Raw genomic sequence first — 17,370 nt, 5'->3', positions numbered from 1 at the left:
CTTGAGGCACAGACTCCAAATAAATGTTATGATGTTGGAAAAATTGCACACAACATTGCACAGGTCTTTTTTTCACGATTTGGACATTAATTTTCTTTGCAAAGCTAATAAACGTGGAAATGTGAGCAGCATTCTGTATTCCTAGTTGAATTAGTTAGGGAGCATATACAAATTACAAACTTTTTTACACTTGAATTTCAATAGCTCCGTGGTCATGTGACCTACTGACCTCAAACAAGGTTCAGAGTGTACACTCAGTGGGCCTAGACAATGCACACCTTTTAGTTTGTCCCTTTTCATCTCACACGATTTTACATACATTTTTCCAACATTCTAATTTCAATAGCTCCTTGGTCAAGTGACCGACTGACTTCAAACAAGGTTCAGAATGTACACTCAGTCACACCTGGGAGGTGGATGGATTATCTTGGCAAAGGAGAAATGCTCACTATCAGGGATCGAAACAAATTTGTGTACAAAATTTGGGAGAAATTAGCTTTTTGTGTGTATGGAACATTTCTGGGATTTTTTATTTCAGCTCCCGAAAACATGGGACCAAGACTTTACATGTTGCGATTATATTTTTATTCAGTGTAAATAGCTAGGCTTTTTATAAGGCACTGTGCCTTCAGAAAGTATTCATACCTCTTGACTTCCACATTTTGTTGTGTTACAGCTTGAATTCAGAATGGATTAAATGCATTTTTTTCTCACCAATCTACACACAATACCCCATAATGACAAAGTGAAAAGAAATGTTTAGAAATGTTTGCAAATTCCTTGAAAATGAAATACAGAAATATCTCATTTACATAAGTATTCACAAGCTCTGTCAAATTGGTTGTTGATCATTGCTAGACAACCATTTTCAAATCTTGCCATAGATTTTCAAGCAGATTTACAATACCAGTCAAAAGTTTGGACACACCTACTCATTCAAGGATTTGTCTTTATTTGAACTATTTTCTAAATTGTAAAATAATAGTGAAGACATCAAAACTATGATATAACACATGTGTGGTAACCAACACTTTTTTCAACAAATTGCCACCCTTTGCCTTGATGACAGTTTTACACACTTTTTTTAACTAGGCAAGTCAGTTAAGAACAAGTTATGATTTACAATGATGGCCTAGTGGGTTAACTGCCTTGTTCAGGGGTAGAACGACAGATTTTTACCTTGTCAGCTCAAGGATTCGATCTAGCAACCTTTCAGTTACTGGCCCAACGCTCTAACCACTAGGCTACCTGTCGCCCCTCTTGGCTTTCTCTCAACCAGCTTCACCCTGAATGCTTTTCCAACAGTCTTGAAGGAAAAGGTTAAGTGGTTATGTGTGCCTTGAATTCTTAATACATCACCGACAGTGTGACCAGCAAAGCACCATCACACCTCCTCCATACTTCATGGTGGGAACCACACATGTGGAGATCGTCCGTTCACTTACACTGCTTCTCACAAAGACACGTCAGTTGGAACTAAAAATCAAAAATTTGGACTCAGATCAAATTAAAGATTTCCGCTAGTCTACTGTTCATTGCTCGTGTTTCTTGGCCCAAGCAAGTCTCTTCTTCTTATTGATGTCCTTTAGTAGTGGTTTCTTTGCAGCAATTTGACCATGAAGGCCTGATTCACGCAGTCTCCTCTGAACAGTTGATGTTGAGATGTGTCTGTTACTTGAACTCTGTGAGGCATTTATTTGGGCTGCAGTTTCTAAGACTGGTAACTCTAATAAACGTATCCTCTGCAGAAGAGGTAACTCTTTCCTGTGGCAGTCCTCATGAGAGACAGTTTTATCATAACGCTTGATGGTTTTTGCGACTGCACCAGACATTTTTTTCAAAGATCTTGATATTTTCCGGATTGACTGACCTTTATGTCTTGAAGTAATGATGGACTGTCTGTTCTCTTTGCTTATTTGTGCTGCTCTTGGTATAATATGGACTTGGTCTTTTACCAAATAGGGCTATCTTCTGTATACCAACTCTACCTTTTCACAACACACCTGATTGGCTCAAACGCATTAAGAAGGAACTCAATTCCACAAATTAACTTTTAAGAAGGCACACCTGTTAATTGAAATGCATTCCAGGTGAAGACCTCATGAAGCTGGTTGAGAGAATGCCAAGAGTGTGCAAAGCTGTCATCAAGGCAAAAGGTGGCTACTTTGAAGAATCTCAAATATAAAATATAATTTGATTTGTTTAACACTTTTTTGGTTTTTATATGATTCCATATGTGTTATTTCATAGTTATTATGTCTTATTCTACAATGTAGAAAATAGTAAAAATAATAAACCCTTGAATGAGTAGGTGGTACTGTAAGTCAACCCTTTAACTAGGCCACTCAGGAACATTCACTGTCTTCTTGGTAAGCAACTGCAGTGTAGATTTAGCCTTGTGTTGTCCTGCTGATAGATTAATTAACCCTGCTGTTGTGTTTGTTTCATGTTAATTAATTCTGTGTTCCTGGTACAAAATGACCGCTCCATTATAGCTGATTATAAATCCATAATAATACATATATTATCACCTAATGTTGTGTTAGATCTTTTTATCAACTTAAGTTATTGTGAACATTACAAGTTTTGAACTTCTATTTGCTATTTATGGCCAGTATGACCTGAGCTCGTACAACCCGTTTTTGAGTTTAAAAAAACATAATGTATGGATTATTTTGACTTTAACAAATACTCAGATGAAACATATTGTGCTATTTATCACAGACTACTCTGTGTCAAAGTTTAATAAGGACTCTCTCCTCCTCACCAGTGTCATGATCAAAGATATGATCAAGAGCCTCACATACAGTATATCATTTGGTCATTGTGCTGCCACAGAATGAATTGTTAGCAAGGCCTCAAAAAAGCTTTATATACTAGAGCTGAGAGAAAATGTATATATATTATTGAAACAATATTGCGATTGTTTGTGAGAAGGCCAACAGGTGTGGTTCCCGTGGGGATTGCCATGAAGCCAAGAAGGGGAGTGAGGTGTGTGTGTGTGTGTGTGTGTGTTTGATCAATGTGGGGGTCTGGGAGAGGAAGTGTGTCCATCTGATGAATGGGCATGTGCCTGAAGTTAATTTTATACACTAATTGTAGTCTCACCCATTCATTTCTAATGAACGGTCATTTTTGACCGGGAACACCACAGGTGTACAAAAGTTATATAAAACACCCAAAATGTAATGAAAACCATCAATGCATTTTGTGTGTTCAGATGCCCTGTGTGGACAGTCATGGAACCTTATGACAATCAGATTAAATTAACTACAGAGAGAACTTGTAAATCGGTCCAATTCGACCGGAAGACAGCAGGAGGGTTAATCTCTCAGTGTCTGGTGGAAAGCAGTCTGGTGGAAAGCAGACAGAACCAGGTTGTCCTCTAGGATTTTTGCCTATTTTATTTTATTTTATTTAATCTTTATTTAACTAGGCAAGTCAGTTAAGAACAAATTCTTATTTACAATGACGGCCTACCCGGCCTGTGCTTAGCTCCATTCCATAAATGGTTTTTTATCCTGAAAAATTCCCCAGTCCTTAATAATTACAAGCGTACCCATAACATGATGCAGCCACCACTATGCTTGAAAATACGGACAGTGGTACTCAGTAATGTGTTGTATTGGATTTTCCCCAGAAATAACACTTCATATTCAGGACAAAAAGTGAATTGCTTGGCCACATTTTCTTTGCAGTGTTACTTTAGTGCCTTGTTGCAAACAGGATGCATATTTTGGAATATTTCTATTCTGTACAAGCTTCCTCCTTTTCACTCTGTCAATTAGGTTAGTATTGATCAGTAACTACAATGTTGTTTATCCATCTTCAGTTTTCTCCCATCACAGCCATTAAACTCTGTAACTGTTTTAAAGTCACCATTGGCCTCATGGTGAAATCCCAGAGCGGTTTCCTAACTCTCTGGCAACTGTGTTAGGAAGGACGCCTGTATCTTTGTAGTGACTGGGTGTATTGATACACCATCCAAAGTGTAATTAATAACTAACTACACCATGCTCAAAGGGATATTCAATGACTGCGTTTTTATTTATTTTTACCCATCTGCCAATAGGTGCCCTTATTTACGAGGCATTGGAAAACCTCCTTGGTCTTTGTGGTTGAATCTGTGTTTGAAATTCACTGCTCGACTGAGGGACCTTACAGATAATTGTATGTGAAGGGTACAGAGACGAGGTAGTCATTCAAAAATCCTGTTAATCACTATTATTGCACACAGAGTCAGTCCATGCAACTTATTATGTGACTTGTTACATATTTAGGCTTGCCGTATACTTATTTAGACTTGCCATAACAAAGGGGTTGAATACGCATTGACACAAGACATTTCAGCTTTACATTTTATGTAAATTTGTGAAAATTAAAAAAAAAGATAATTCCACTTTGACATTACTATGTATTGTGTGCAGGCCAGTGACAAATCTCAATTGAATTCATTTTAAATTCAGGCTGTAACACAACAAAATGGGGGAAAAGGTCTAGGGGTGTGAGTACTTTCTGAAGGCACTCTATTAGAACCAATGGTAACCTATTAAGCATTTAAATGAAATCTAATTTTATTTGTCACATACACATGGTTAGCAGATGTTAATGCGAGTGTAGCGAAATGCTTGTGCTTCTAGTTCCGACCATGCAGTAATATCTAACAAGTAATCTAACCTAACAATTTCACAACAACTACCTTATACACACAAGTGTAAAGGAATGAATAAGAATATGTACATACAAATATATGAATGAGTGATGGCCGAACGGCATAGGCAAGATCATTTATTTAGTAGGTTTTCTAATAAATGTGTTAATTAATTCACAACTAGGATGTTGCTGGGCTCAGTAAAGGGCAGTGTTGTCTCCTGGTGTTCTGGTACCAGTGCCGTGAGAAAGGATGCTAGGCTTAGCGGAGACAGCTCAGGAATGAGTGCAGTGGAGGTAGGAAGAAAACAGAGACACACAGATGTACTGCCAGTTCCTTAATATGTAATAGTAATTAGCACTAGGGTAGGGGGGAACACATATGACGCAATAATCCTAATTATGTCTACTAATAGACACACTTAAACTGCCTATTAGTTTATAATGTGTGTTCCCTATAATTGTTTAAGTGTTTTTATTCCTTGACAACTAGGATGACGCTAGGCCTAGCCCAGATAATGATGATGCCCAGGTCCATCATCAAGCTGAAGAAAGAGAACAAGAGAAGCAAATGGCTGGTGTGGCAAAAATGTCAGGGAAGAATTTTTGTCCCAGTTTGCCAAGACAGTGCAGGGAGTTTATTTTTCAATTTTTATTTAACCTTTATTTAACTAGGCAAGTCAGTTAAGAACAAATTCTTATTTCCAATGACGGCTTACTCCGGCCAAACCCAGACAACGTTGTGTGCCGCCCTATGGGACACCCAATCACGGCCGGATGTGATACAGCCTGGATTCAAACGAGGTACTATAGTGACGCCTCTAGCGCTGAGATGCAGTGCCTTATCCCGCTGCACCACTCAGGAGCCCAAAAGTTATATCCAGAATGCACCTTCTCCTCATAATGTTGGTTCAGCGTGTATTATTATTTAGTGATAACACTGAAATAAAAAGCAAGATGTTCTGTTATCTGATGCCCACTGCGGATGTTGAAAGGTTATGAAATTATTGGCAAAGCATATATTTTAACAGTATTCACCTTACAAAAAAGATTGCAGTCAGAGTGCATTATAACTGCAGTAATTCTCCAATTACTGCGTCCAAAATACCACAGTCTACTACAGTTACTTCACTTTTCAAAACGGCAATCATTTTTTGTAAGGGTCCCTCATGCAGCTCCAGTCTAGCACTATAAATGACACCGCGTTTTACACTCTACTCGTTTTTATAAATGGGTAAAAACAGCCAGTGTCATCCCTGGGAATCGAGTCTTACATGATATGTTTCAGTTCTGAGGTCCACAGGCCCACCATCCAGACATGATAAAAAGGAGACACCATAACAATAAAAAGTGTCTTTGCAGAAATATAAACCTATCAGTAAAAAGATTGCACTTCCTTCTCTGTTCCCAAATGTTATCAGGCAGCCACCAGGAAGGCTAGCTGTTTGCCTTCATCAGGCATTTGAGTTTAATATTATAAACAAGAAAGGATAGCAAAGAACTTGATTGCATAGTAACTTCTATTACAGTTGCTGTGCAATGAACTGAGATTACAGAATCTACCCCAAACCCCACTGCAATGCTACCGGAGGCCTACTTCCATTGACCAAGCTATCTGGCATTAGTCACAGAACTGACTGAAACCGAAACGGTGGCAGCGTGTGCGTTTTCACTAGGAATGATGTGCATTTTAACCTTCGTTCAGATCTGAAAATGGATGGCCTTGAGGTTGCATGGGTAGATATTCTTCTTCCTATATGTCGTCCTATACTTGTTGGTGTGTGCTATCGGCCTCCTAAGCAGAATCATTTATATGGTTTACTTGAATTGAATTGTTGTGATCACAATGTATTTGCTGATAGGGAATGTTTTCTGCTTGGCGATTTTAATACAAATGTGCAGTTATAACCCAAGAAAAGTACACTAGTAAATGCCCTGTATAACTTTAATCAGTTATTTGGACTAAAACAACTGATTGAGCCAACCCGGGTGTGTACTGACAGTAAATCAATTTTGGATTTGATTATTGTATCAGACCAAGAGAATGTCTGTCAGTCAGGAGTCTTAAATATTGGTTTTAGTGATCATATGGTAACCTACTGTACCCGTAAGACATTCAAAATGCTACTCGAGACAGGTAATAAATACATGAAGGTACAGTCTATGAAACAATACTCAAAGGAACGTTTTGTAGAAGTACTTGGCATTATGGATTGGTCTCATGCACTAAACTGTGATGATGCTGCTCAAGCTTGGGATCTTTTTAAAGATCTGTTTCTGTCTGCACTCGACTGTCGGGCTCCGATGAAACAAATTCTAAACAAACAGTGGACAGGGAAATGGATCACTTCCGAGATCTTATACCGAAAAAGGGACGGCTACCTGGCCAGATTCAGAAGGACAAATCTATAACAAGATTATGATGGTTATATTAACTGTAGAAACCAGGCAAGATACAAAATGGAAAAGGACAAATCCCAATATTACATAGACACTGTTAATGACAACTTACATCAGCCTTGTAAACTGTGGACCATTTTTAAGGACATTGGCTCAACTCCCCATAAGGTAAAATCCTGTAGTATTGGCCTGGATATTGATGATGTTTTATGCTATGACCAGGAAAAGGTTGCAAATTATTTTAACACATTTTTTACTACTATAGCCTCATCTCTGGTTAAGAAGTTACCGACCTGCTCTGGACACTATGGCTAGTCTTTCACTAAGAACTTTTACCATAGCAAAGCTATCACAAATGATTTGTTTGATCTGTGAATTGCAACAGAGGACAAAGTTTTAAATCTAGTATGCTTAATGAGCAAAAACAAATCAACTGGGCTGGATAATATTCCTGCAAGATTCATCAAGTATAGTGGTTGTGTCACTGCTAAAATGATAACGCATATTGTAAACTTTTATTAGTAGTGGTACATTTCCCAATGATCTCAAAACAGCCGGGGTGGATCCGCTCCACAAGAACAGCAGTAAAACAAATGTAGGAAACTACAGGCTTGTGTTGATCCTCAGCACCTCATCCAAAGTTGTTGAGAGATTCGTTTTTAATCAACTTGAGGGATACATTCTCGAGCACAAACTTCTTTATGAACTACCATCTGGCTTTAGAACAGCTCATTCCACTGATACTTGCCTTATCCACCATTTGGACCACATTAAGCAGGAAAGTGAGAAGGGGAACTATACAGGTATGGTCATGTTAGACTTGCAGAAAGCTTTTGACACTGTGGACCATTATATTCTCCTAATGAAACTGAAATGCATGGGTCTAAATTATGTAGCAGTGAATTGGTTGAGGTCTTATCTGACCAACAGAACACAAGTATGTAATGTTGGTGATGTTCTGTCAGAGGCCAAAGAAATATCCTGTGGAGTACCGCAGGGATCAAATTTAGGGCCTCTCTTAATTCTTATATATGTTAATGATATGCCAGATAAAGCAAGAGTTTGCACTTTACTGTATGCTGATGATTCAGCCATACTGGTATCAGCGAAAGATACAGTTTACATAGAGGAGACCCTGAGTAAGGAATTGCATTTTGTTAGGGATTGGTTGACTGACAACAAATTGTCACTACATTTGGGAAAAACTTAATTCGATTTTGTTTGGAATAAAACGTACATTGCTTAGGGCTGACAAAATATAGGTAAACTGTGCAGGTAAGGAGATTGAATCTAAAACAAGTGTAACTTATTTTGGTGTGTGCCTAGATCAATCCCTTTACGGAGACCTGATTGCTGCTGAAATTCTTTCTACAATGGCAAATAAATTGAAATGTTTATATCATAACACTAGATATTTTAACATCAAAGTTAAGAACTGCTTGTTTCAACCTTGATTCAGTGTCATTTTGATTATGCCTGTTCTGCTTGGTATAGTGGGCTATCAAAAAAGCTGAAAAAGAGAATGCGGGTCATGCAAAATAATGTTATCAGGTATATGCTGAATGTCCCCCCTAGGATCCACATAGGGGTACAGGAATTCCAGGAGGTGGGCTTGTTGCCTTTGGAGTCCAGAGTGGACCAACTTAAAATGGATCATATGTTTGACATCTTAAATGATGGTGCACCAGGTTATATGAAAAAACACATTGATATGATCTATAACCAGCAGCTACAATACCAGAGCTAGTGTTATGTCTTGTAAAATCCCAAGAGTAAACAGTACTGCGAGGAGCACATTTTTTTATAAAGGCATTTGTCTATGGAATAGCCTCCCTGTCACGTCCTGACCAGTATAAGGGTTATTTGTTATTGTAGTTTGGTCAGGACATGGCAGAGGGTATTTTGTTTATGTGGTTCGGGGTGGTGATTTGTTTAGTAGGGTGTTGGTTTAGTTAGTTCCGGGTTATGTTCTATGTTTGTATTTCTATTTGGTCTCTAGTCTTTTGTATTTCTATGTCTAGTTTATTGGGGTTGGACTCTCAATTGGAGGCAGGTGTTTTCTAGTTGCCTCTGATTGAGAGTCCTATATATGGGTATGTGTTTGGTTTAGTGTTTGTGGGAGATTGTTCTTGGATTCCTGTGTTGCCTTCAAGACTGTTATTTTGTCGTTCATCGTTTTGTTAATTTTGTATACGTGTTTGTTTTTTTTTTTTCCTTCTTTTCCCGTCAATAAAGAAGATGCATGTCCCTGCTGCGTTTTGGTCCTCTCCTTCGAGATCAAGCAAAGAAAAAGTTAAAAATAGGTTTAAAATGCAGGCAAAGGTTTTCATTTGGAGAAGGTTGTCTAAGTAAGAGAAACCACTCCACTGGCCCTTGTGCCCCCTACTGCTGGTCAGGTGTATGTTATTTGAAGGATCGGTATGATATCCAATTAATAGTTTGTTTTAATGTGAAATTAATATGGCTGATTTTTAAGTTTAGGGAAAAGTGTAGTGAATAGTGTCACTTTTTAGGATGTCAATATAAATGAATGTATTTATGGTTGTTTGTAATTTTGTCTTGCTTTTTAATCATATGTGTTATTGTTTTTACCATCGAGGACCACTTTGGAAACAAGCTTTTTAATTAACACTTTCAAGTGATATCCTCTGGGTCCACATTGTACATTTTGTTGTATATGTCTGTTATCCTCCCAAAAAATACATTACATTAAAAAAAAATCAAGACCATCCTAAATGTTAACAAGCAGCTGTCCATACTAGAACTCCACTAGGTAGCTGCGTGCCTTCATCAGACGTTTGAGCTTGTTCTGCAGTGCAGCCCTCTTGCTGCCGATGTCGAAGTCCTCCTTCAGCAGCTGCTCGATGTTGTCCTTCTCCTGCAGAGTCTGAAGCATCTCCCTCTGCAGCTGGGAAGCAAACTCCTGCAGCACCAGGTAGCGGATCACCATGGGAATCTGATCAGCCAAACGTTGACTGGATATCTGATAAAGAGACAGACAAGACAAAATACCTATTATTAAAATAGATAGATATACAGTGATGGAAAGAAGTATTTGATCCCCTGCTGATTTTGTATGTTTGCCCACCGACAAAGAAATGATCAGTATAATTTTAAAGGTTGGTTTATTTGAAGAGTGAGAGACAGAATAAGAACAAAAAAATCCAGAAAAACGCATGTCAAAAATGTCATAAATTGATTTGCATTTTAATGAGGGAAATAAGTATTTGACCCCTCTGCAAAACCTGACTTAGTACTAGGTGGCAAAACCCTTGTTGGCAATCAGAGGTCAGACGTTTCTTGTAGTTGGCCACCAGGTTTGCACACATCTCAGGAGGGATTTTGTCCCACTCCTCTTTGCAGATCTTCTCCAAATCATTAAGGGTTCGAGGCTGACGTTTGGCAACTCGCACCTTCAGCTCCCTCCACAGATTTTCTATGGAATTAAGGTCTGGAGACTGGCTAGGCCACTCCAGGACCTTAATGTGCTTCTTCTTGAGCCACTCCTTTGTTGCCTTGGCCGTGTGTTTTGGGTCATTGTCGAATAATCGCACCAACTGTTGTCACCTTCTCACCAAGCTGCTTGGCGATGGTCTTGTAGCCCATTCCAGCCTTGTGTAGATCTACACTCTTGTCCCTGACATCCTTGGAGAGCTATTTGGTCTTGGCCATGGTGGAGAGTTTGGAATCTGATTGATTGCTTCTGTGGACAGGTGTCTTTTATATACCTTTAAGAGTGTGCTCCTAATCTCAGCTCGTTACCTATATAAAAGACACCTGGGAGCCAGAAATCTTTCTGATTGAGAGGGGGTCAAATATTTATTTCCCTCATTAAAATGCAAATCAATTTATAACATTTTTGACATTTTTGACATTTTTTGTTATTCTGTCTCTCACTGTTCAAATAAACCTACCATTAAAATTAGACTGATCATTTCTTTGTCAGTGGGCAAACGTACAAAATCAGCAGGGGATCAAATACTTTTTTCCCTCACTGTAGTAATCTATCATCACTTTTGTCCCATTCAAGTTTTACCCCCCTAACAATGGTTGGTTCACACACACTCTGAATTGTATAATGTTATAGCACATTCACATGCAACAATATAATCTAGCTTTCAGGGAATTGGTGAAGAAATTAGTTTAAGAGTCAGCAGTTCCATTCAATCTCTGAGTTAGTGCCCTCTCATCCCTAGTCTGAAGAGCTAGTGGAAATACAGGTAGGTTCTTGTTTAGGGTGTTAGGCCAGCATCTAAGATGGTGATTTACACAGTACTTACCCTGTAATAGGACTTGAGGTGCAGCATCATCTCCTGTAGGGTGGCATGGTTGTCTGTGCTAAAGATTGTACTCCTTATCTTAATGGTCGGTAAGGGTCGGTCGTCTTCCTCCTCCCTCTTCCTCTCACTCAGACTGTGGCTGTAGGTGCTGTCCTGTGTGTACACTATCATCTCCATCTTGAACTGAGTCCTCAACATGGACTCAGCAGTAGACTCATTCACCTGCTTAATGGCCTCAATCTTTGTCTGTAGTTAACAAAACACAACTCAGTCATTCAACACGAGATAAATGTAGTTGATGCATGACAGCCATCTCATTCACATACAGGTTGATGACCAACTGTGGGAATATCAGGGATAAATGGTGACATTAATATTGCATGGTGTGAGATATACCTTCGCTGATTTCAGGAGGTTAGGAAATCCAATGAAGCTGCTCTGAGCCAGCAGTAAGAACACCTTCCTAACGGCATCTAGAGAAGGGAAGAAACACCATAACATCACTGTGACACTGGACTCAAAGATAGATTACATTCTTGGGTGGAAAATATACATAAATCATCTTGGCTTCATATTTTGGCAAATAGGCTCCCATATTAAATAAAAACACTAACTGGGTTTTAGTATAGGTAAAAAAGAACCTTCTCAAACATGTACTATACCTGAAATCTCCTTCAGTTTCTTGACTGCTGGTTCCTCCAGTTGTTTGATCTGGTCTTTCACCATCACCTCAAAGGTCTTGTAGTTGATGAACCCTGGGAGCTCCCTTCCACGGTACGTCTTCTCATAATCAGCCACTTCTCCCTCGATCCTCTGGTTAACTGCAATATACAAAAGGATGTCATTATGTTGCATTACACTAAATAAGCAAGTGTGTGAGCCTTCCATGTCAAATTAAAATTGTGTACATCAATCTCAATTCAAATAGCAAATCTAGCTCGTTGAAATAAGCCATCATTTTTGACGGGTGCATCGGAGCATGATAATGGTGAACTCACAGTTTTCTCCAGAGTGATCCAGGTGTAACTTCCATTTCCCAAACTCTTTTCTGAGTGTGGAAAAGACGTTGAGACGAACTCCGCTTTTCAGCTCCTCCCCAGTGCTCAGGTTAATGGCATCATGGGTGAATGCAGTCACTTTCTGAAACACAGAAAGAGAAGTTATTAGATACTTGGGAGGGATAAATGTGTAGATGTGTAAAGAGAAACAGCTATGGATAAGATTTCATCAACTTTCAAATGCTTTCCTGAATTGCTAAGTTTTGCTAACAAAGACAAACATGGCTGTTGTGAGTTTGGGTCAAGGCCAGAGCTGACTGAAGGAGAGGGTAACTAAATCATCTGTTGCAGGCTGGGGGGCTCACATCGATCAGGAAGTACATCCTTTCTGCCGAGTCCTCAGGTGGCCCGGTACCATATCTTTCCAGCTCGGCATGTGTCTCTGCCAGCTTTGCCTCAATCTGCTCTTCTAGACGAGGTAGGGATTTCTAAAGGGCACAACGCAGAGTCATGGCTTATGGCAACAGTCACTCAGTAACAAATGTATAGGATTTTGTGCAGTGAAATGTAATGGAAGAGGAATTGACCTCAATATGATGCACTAGTTCAAGAGTTAATTTCTCTGCCAGTTTAGGGATGGTGGCATGGCCCTCATCATATAGTGTGCTGCAGAAAGGTTAGAAAAAAACCGTTTTTCACCACATACCAAATAGTTTGGTTACCACACAGGTACACAATTCAATTAAAAACTAACACACTTTATGGGTGTTGAAAAATGGGCATTGGATCAAATTTGCTTCATGCTTTCCAAGACAGATTTTAAAATCTAAGGCACACTTCAACCAAGAGGACCAACCTGAGATGAGCGTGCTCTTTGAAGAAAGCCTTCTCCCTCTCTGTGGCCTCGGACAGTGAGACTCGCTCCATGATCTCCTTCTGGCCCCTGCACTTGACTATCATGTAGCCCTTAGTCAGGTGGATAACCTCATTATGAACTATGTCCACCACCGTCTCTTCTGTGCCTTTGTCTACCAGGTCAGGCTTGGTCAGGATGCCTGTTCAATGGGAAACACACACAAGTCTAACTCATTAAAGTCAACACAAGTCAACATGGTCGATAATAGTTTAGTAAATAATAAAAGGGGGAATACCTAATGTCCTTTCCCCTTCAGGGTCCACCTCTTGTGCCATCTTCAAAGCCTCTGTGGTTGCAATGTCAACGTTGCATGGCACAACCACCAAATTGATTGTTTCTTGCTTCGTGATGAACTTCCGTATCAGTCTCTTAATCTGAAAATGTCAAACATTATTATACATAACATGTTGTGGGGGGACTTGGTTTCTGTTCTAAAACTGGGGTTAAAAATGCACAGTGTTTTCCCACTAACATTGGGGGTGTGGTGGAAGGGTATACCTGTTCACCAATGTTCTCAGGTTGACCCTTGACAGCTACCCGGGCGATGCCTGGCAGGTCGATGAGTGTGAGGTCTGGGACGTCAGGGGAGCCAATCTCCAGGCTGATGAGGTCATCACTGATACCCACCCCCACACCTGCCATTTCGTCCTGGGCTGGAGGGAGGAATAAGAATACAGAACAGCGTTGCTAAAAACCACCAGGGTTCCAACAGCACAATAGTAAAGTGGATCAAGTTATATTTTTATTGGCATTTAGGTATTTAATACTTATGGGTGTGCTCTCTTATGGAGTAGAGAACATAGATAAGACTTTAGGGACTTTCATCTTTGCCATGATCAGCAGACCAATGACCACACCTTCACGAATTTTCTTCTCCACATCAGAGGGATCCTCAATCTCCTCCTCATGGTCTTGGTAGCTGATTTTTCCATGCCATTCCTCTCCTTCTTTCTTCCTCTTCATCTTCAGCTCAAGAGGGCATCGTGTTACAATACCTGTCAGAGTTGACAGAGGAGTTAGAAAGCGTGAAAGAGATGAAATTAAACTGTAAGAAACCCAGAAAAAAACAGTCCATATACAACATTTCCCCAGTACAATCAAATGAAATTGTGAAATATTCCATCTTTCTGTGCTTGTAGTTGATCCCCCAAAATATCTTGTTTTAAAGAAAATTGGTAGTCACATTTTGCTCAGTCATCAATCATTGACCATAATGCATTATGAAAATGTATTGAAAGCATGTTAGAAAACACTCCAAACCAATTCTGAATGATGTCTTGGCACAAAAAATATATATACTGTTTAATGTTCCACTGTCCCATAAATCCATATTTGCATATTTGTGTTGCTGTTGTAAAAAGCATCATTCAAACATAGATTCATGGCACAGTTGATTTTTTAATTTTATTATTTACGAGTGCAGAGACAACATTCAGAGTCAGAATGGGATTTTCATGTAATAGTTGTTGTGGAGTGTTTTAGTGTTTTCTAATATGCGTTAGACATATTTGCATATTGCAATACAGTCAATGGCAAGTGATGACTCAGCAAAATGGGAAGACTGTAATGAAAAAATATATATAATTTTTTAATATATATATATAATACAAAAAAAACTTTGGGCGATCAATTACAATCACAGAAAGAGTGAAAATAAGGCCACATATAAAATGGGTGAACTTCCCCTTTAACATATTAAATTAGAGATCAAATGATAAACAAATCAATACAGGCTCACTTGTTAAACCTCTCTGAGACATTGATAGATGATAAATAATTGTTATCTCAGTTTGATAAATTATCACTCACCACTCCCCCTTGGCAAAGCCACCCCAGATAGCGCCTCCAGCACTGAGCTCTTCCCTGAACTCTGGTCCCCTATCACCGCGATGGCTGGCAGCGCAAGGTCCTTCTCTACGCCAAGGGAGCGCAGGGAGTCGATGAGGTCTATACAGGGACGCACCTTCTCCTCATAATGTTGGTTTAGAGTGTTATTCATTGTGAATTATTATTTAGTGATAAAACTTAAATAAACAGCAAGGTGTTCTGCTATCTGATGACCACTGCGTGTCCCTTTTCTCCGATACAGGAGATTTTACGTCTCGACACGTTTTATAATGGGTGAAACAACCGGTTTCGTGTGTTCAGTGTCATCCCTGGAAATCGAAACTTAAGCGGTTTTTCCACTTTCATTTCTTCATTAAAGGTTAGTGCTGAAGCTGGAAGCTGCACCCAATTCTACCGAACGACATGTGAGACATGGCGGCATTTCTAGGCTACACCACTAGATGGGCCTGTCTCACTAGAAAAGCTATAGACTAGTTCAGGTTTATTGTGTGGTCTGCCTGACGTGGTCTGATATTGAGCGCAATGCATTTGACATCTCAAAACGGTTTTTTATTTTGACAATTTTTATTTATTTTGACAATAGATAAAAAAAAAAAACCACTTGGTTTAACACTCCAACAAAATCCAAATAGGTCAACCTAAACTGTGAGGTCATTCCCACTGGGCACAGACGTAATTTCAACTCGAGTGTTGATTTACATTTGGTTGCGTTGTCACTGGATTTAAGCTATTTTTCACCATAGAAATTCACCTTTATAATAAAGGACTGCATGCCTCTATCATCAACTTTGCAGACTAATGCAAGCCTACTATTCCTATTGGGATTATTAGATTGGATAGTGATAATTTAGGCTATTAATAAACGTGTAGTGGGACAGGTTTATAAGCCACAGTTGAAGTCGGAAGTTTACATACACTTAGGTTGGAGTCATTAAAACTTGTTTTTCAACCACTCCACAAATTTCTTGTTAACAAAATATAGTTTTGGCAAGTCGGTTAGGACATCTACTTTGCATTACACAATACATTTTTCCAACAATTGTTTACAGACAGATTCTTTCACTTATAATTCATTGTATTGCCTACCTTCAAACTCAGTGCCTCTTTCCTTGACATCATGGGAAAATCAAAAGAAATCAGCCAAGACCTCAGAAAAAAAGTTGTAGACCTCCACAAGTCTGGTTCATCCTTGGGCGCAATTTCCAAATGCCTGAAGATACCACGTTCATCTGTACAAACAATAGTATGCAAGTATAAACACCATGGGATCACACAGCCGTCATACCGCTCAGGAAGGAGATACGTTCTTTCTCCTAGAGATGAACGTACTTTGGTGCGAAAAGTGCGAATCAATCCCAGAACAACAGCAAAGTCCTTGTGAAGATGCTGGAGGAAACAGGTACAAAAGTATCAAAATCCACAGTAAAACGAGTCCTATATCGACATAACCTGAAAGGCCGCTCAGCAAGGAAGAAGCCACTGCTCCAAAACCGCCATAAAAAAGCCAGACTACGGTTTGCAACTGCACATGGGGACAAATATCGTACTTTTTGGAGAAATATCCTCTGGTCTGATGAAACACAAATAGAACTGTTTGGCCATAATGACCAGCGTTATGTTTGGAAGATAAAGGGGGAGGCTTGTAAGCCGAAGAACACCATCCCAACCGTGAAGCACAGGGGTGGCAGCATCATGTTGTGGGGGTGCTTTGCTGCAGGAGGGACTAGTGCACTTCACAAAATAGATGACATCATGAGGAATGAAAATTATGTCGATATATTGAAGCAACATCTCAAGACATCAGTCAGAAAGTTAAAGCTTGGTCGCAAATGGGACTTCCAAATGGACAATGACCCCAAGCATACTTCCAAAGTTGTGGCAAAATGGCTTAAGGACAACAAAGTCAAGGTATTGGAGTTGCCATCAAAGCCCTGACCTCAATCCCATAGACAATTTGTGGGCAGAACCGAAAAAGCGTGTGTGAGCAAGGAGGCCTACAAACCTGACTCAGTTACACCAGCTCTGTCAGGAGGAATGGGCCAAAATTCACCCAACTTATTGTGGGAAGCTTGTGGAAGGCTACCCGAAGCGTTTGACCCAAGTTAAACAATTTAAAGGCAATGCTACAAAATACTAATTGAGTGTATGTAAACTTCTGACTCACTGGGAATGTGATGAGAGAAATAAAAGCTGAAATAAATAATTCTCTCTACTATTATTCTGACATTTCACATTCTTAAAATAAGGTGGTGATCCTAACTGACCTAAGACAGGGAAT

At 39.4% G+C, this 17,370-nt stretch overlaps 1 protein-coding gene across 1 annotated transcript; it reads right to left on the bottom strand.

Moving 5' to 3' along the window:
- Positions 1-9,268: 9,268 nt before the first annotated feature.
- Positions 9,269-15,319, bottom strand: mx2 (myxovirus resistance 2). The gene is given in 12 exon segments (NM_001123690.1): positions 9,269-10,033; positions 11,331-11,576; positions 11,727-11,803; positions 11,993-12,151; positions 12,329-12,470; positions 12,694-12,816; positions 12,916-12,994; positions 13,185-13,383; positions 13,480-13,618; positions 13,743-13,897; positions 14,102-14,239; positions 15,054-15,319. Coding segments are annotated over 12 exon segments (1,872 nt in total). The 5' UTR covers positions 15,244-15,319; the 3' UTR covers positions 9,269-9,808.
- Between the last annotated feature and the right edge of the window lie 2,051 nt (positions 15,320-17,370).

Source organism: Salmo salar, chromosome 12 (genome assembly GCF_965601325.2).
Source record: "Salmo salar chromosome 12, fSalSal1, whole genome shotgun sequence".
Taxonomy (NCBI): Eukaryota; Metazoa; Chordata; class Actinopteri; order Salmoniformes; family Salmonidae; genus Salmo; species Salmo salar.
The sequence above is the reverse complement of the archived record's forward strand: the minus strand, read 5'-3'. Positions and strand labels throughout refer to the sequence as shown.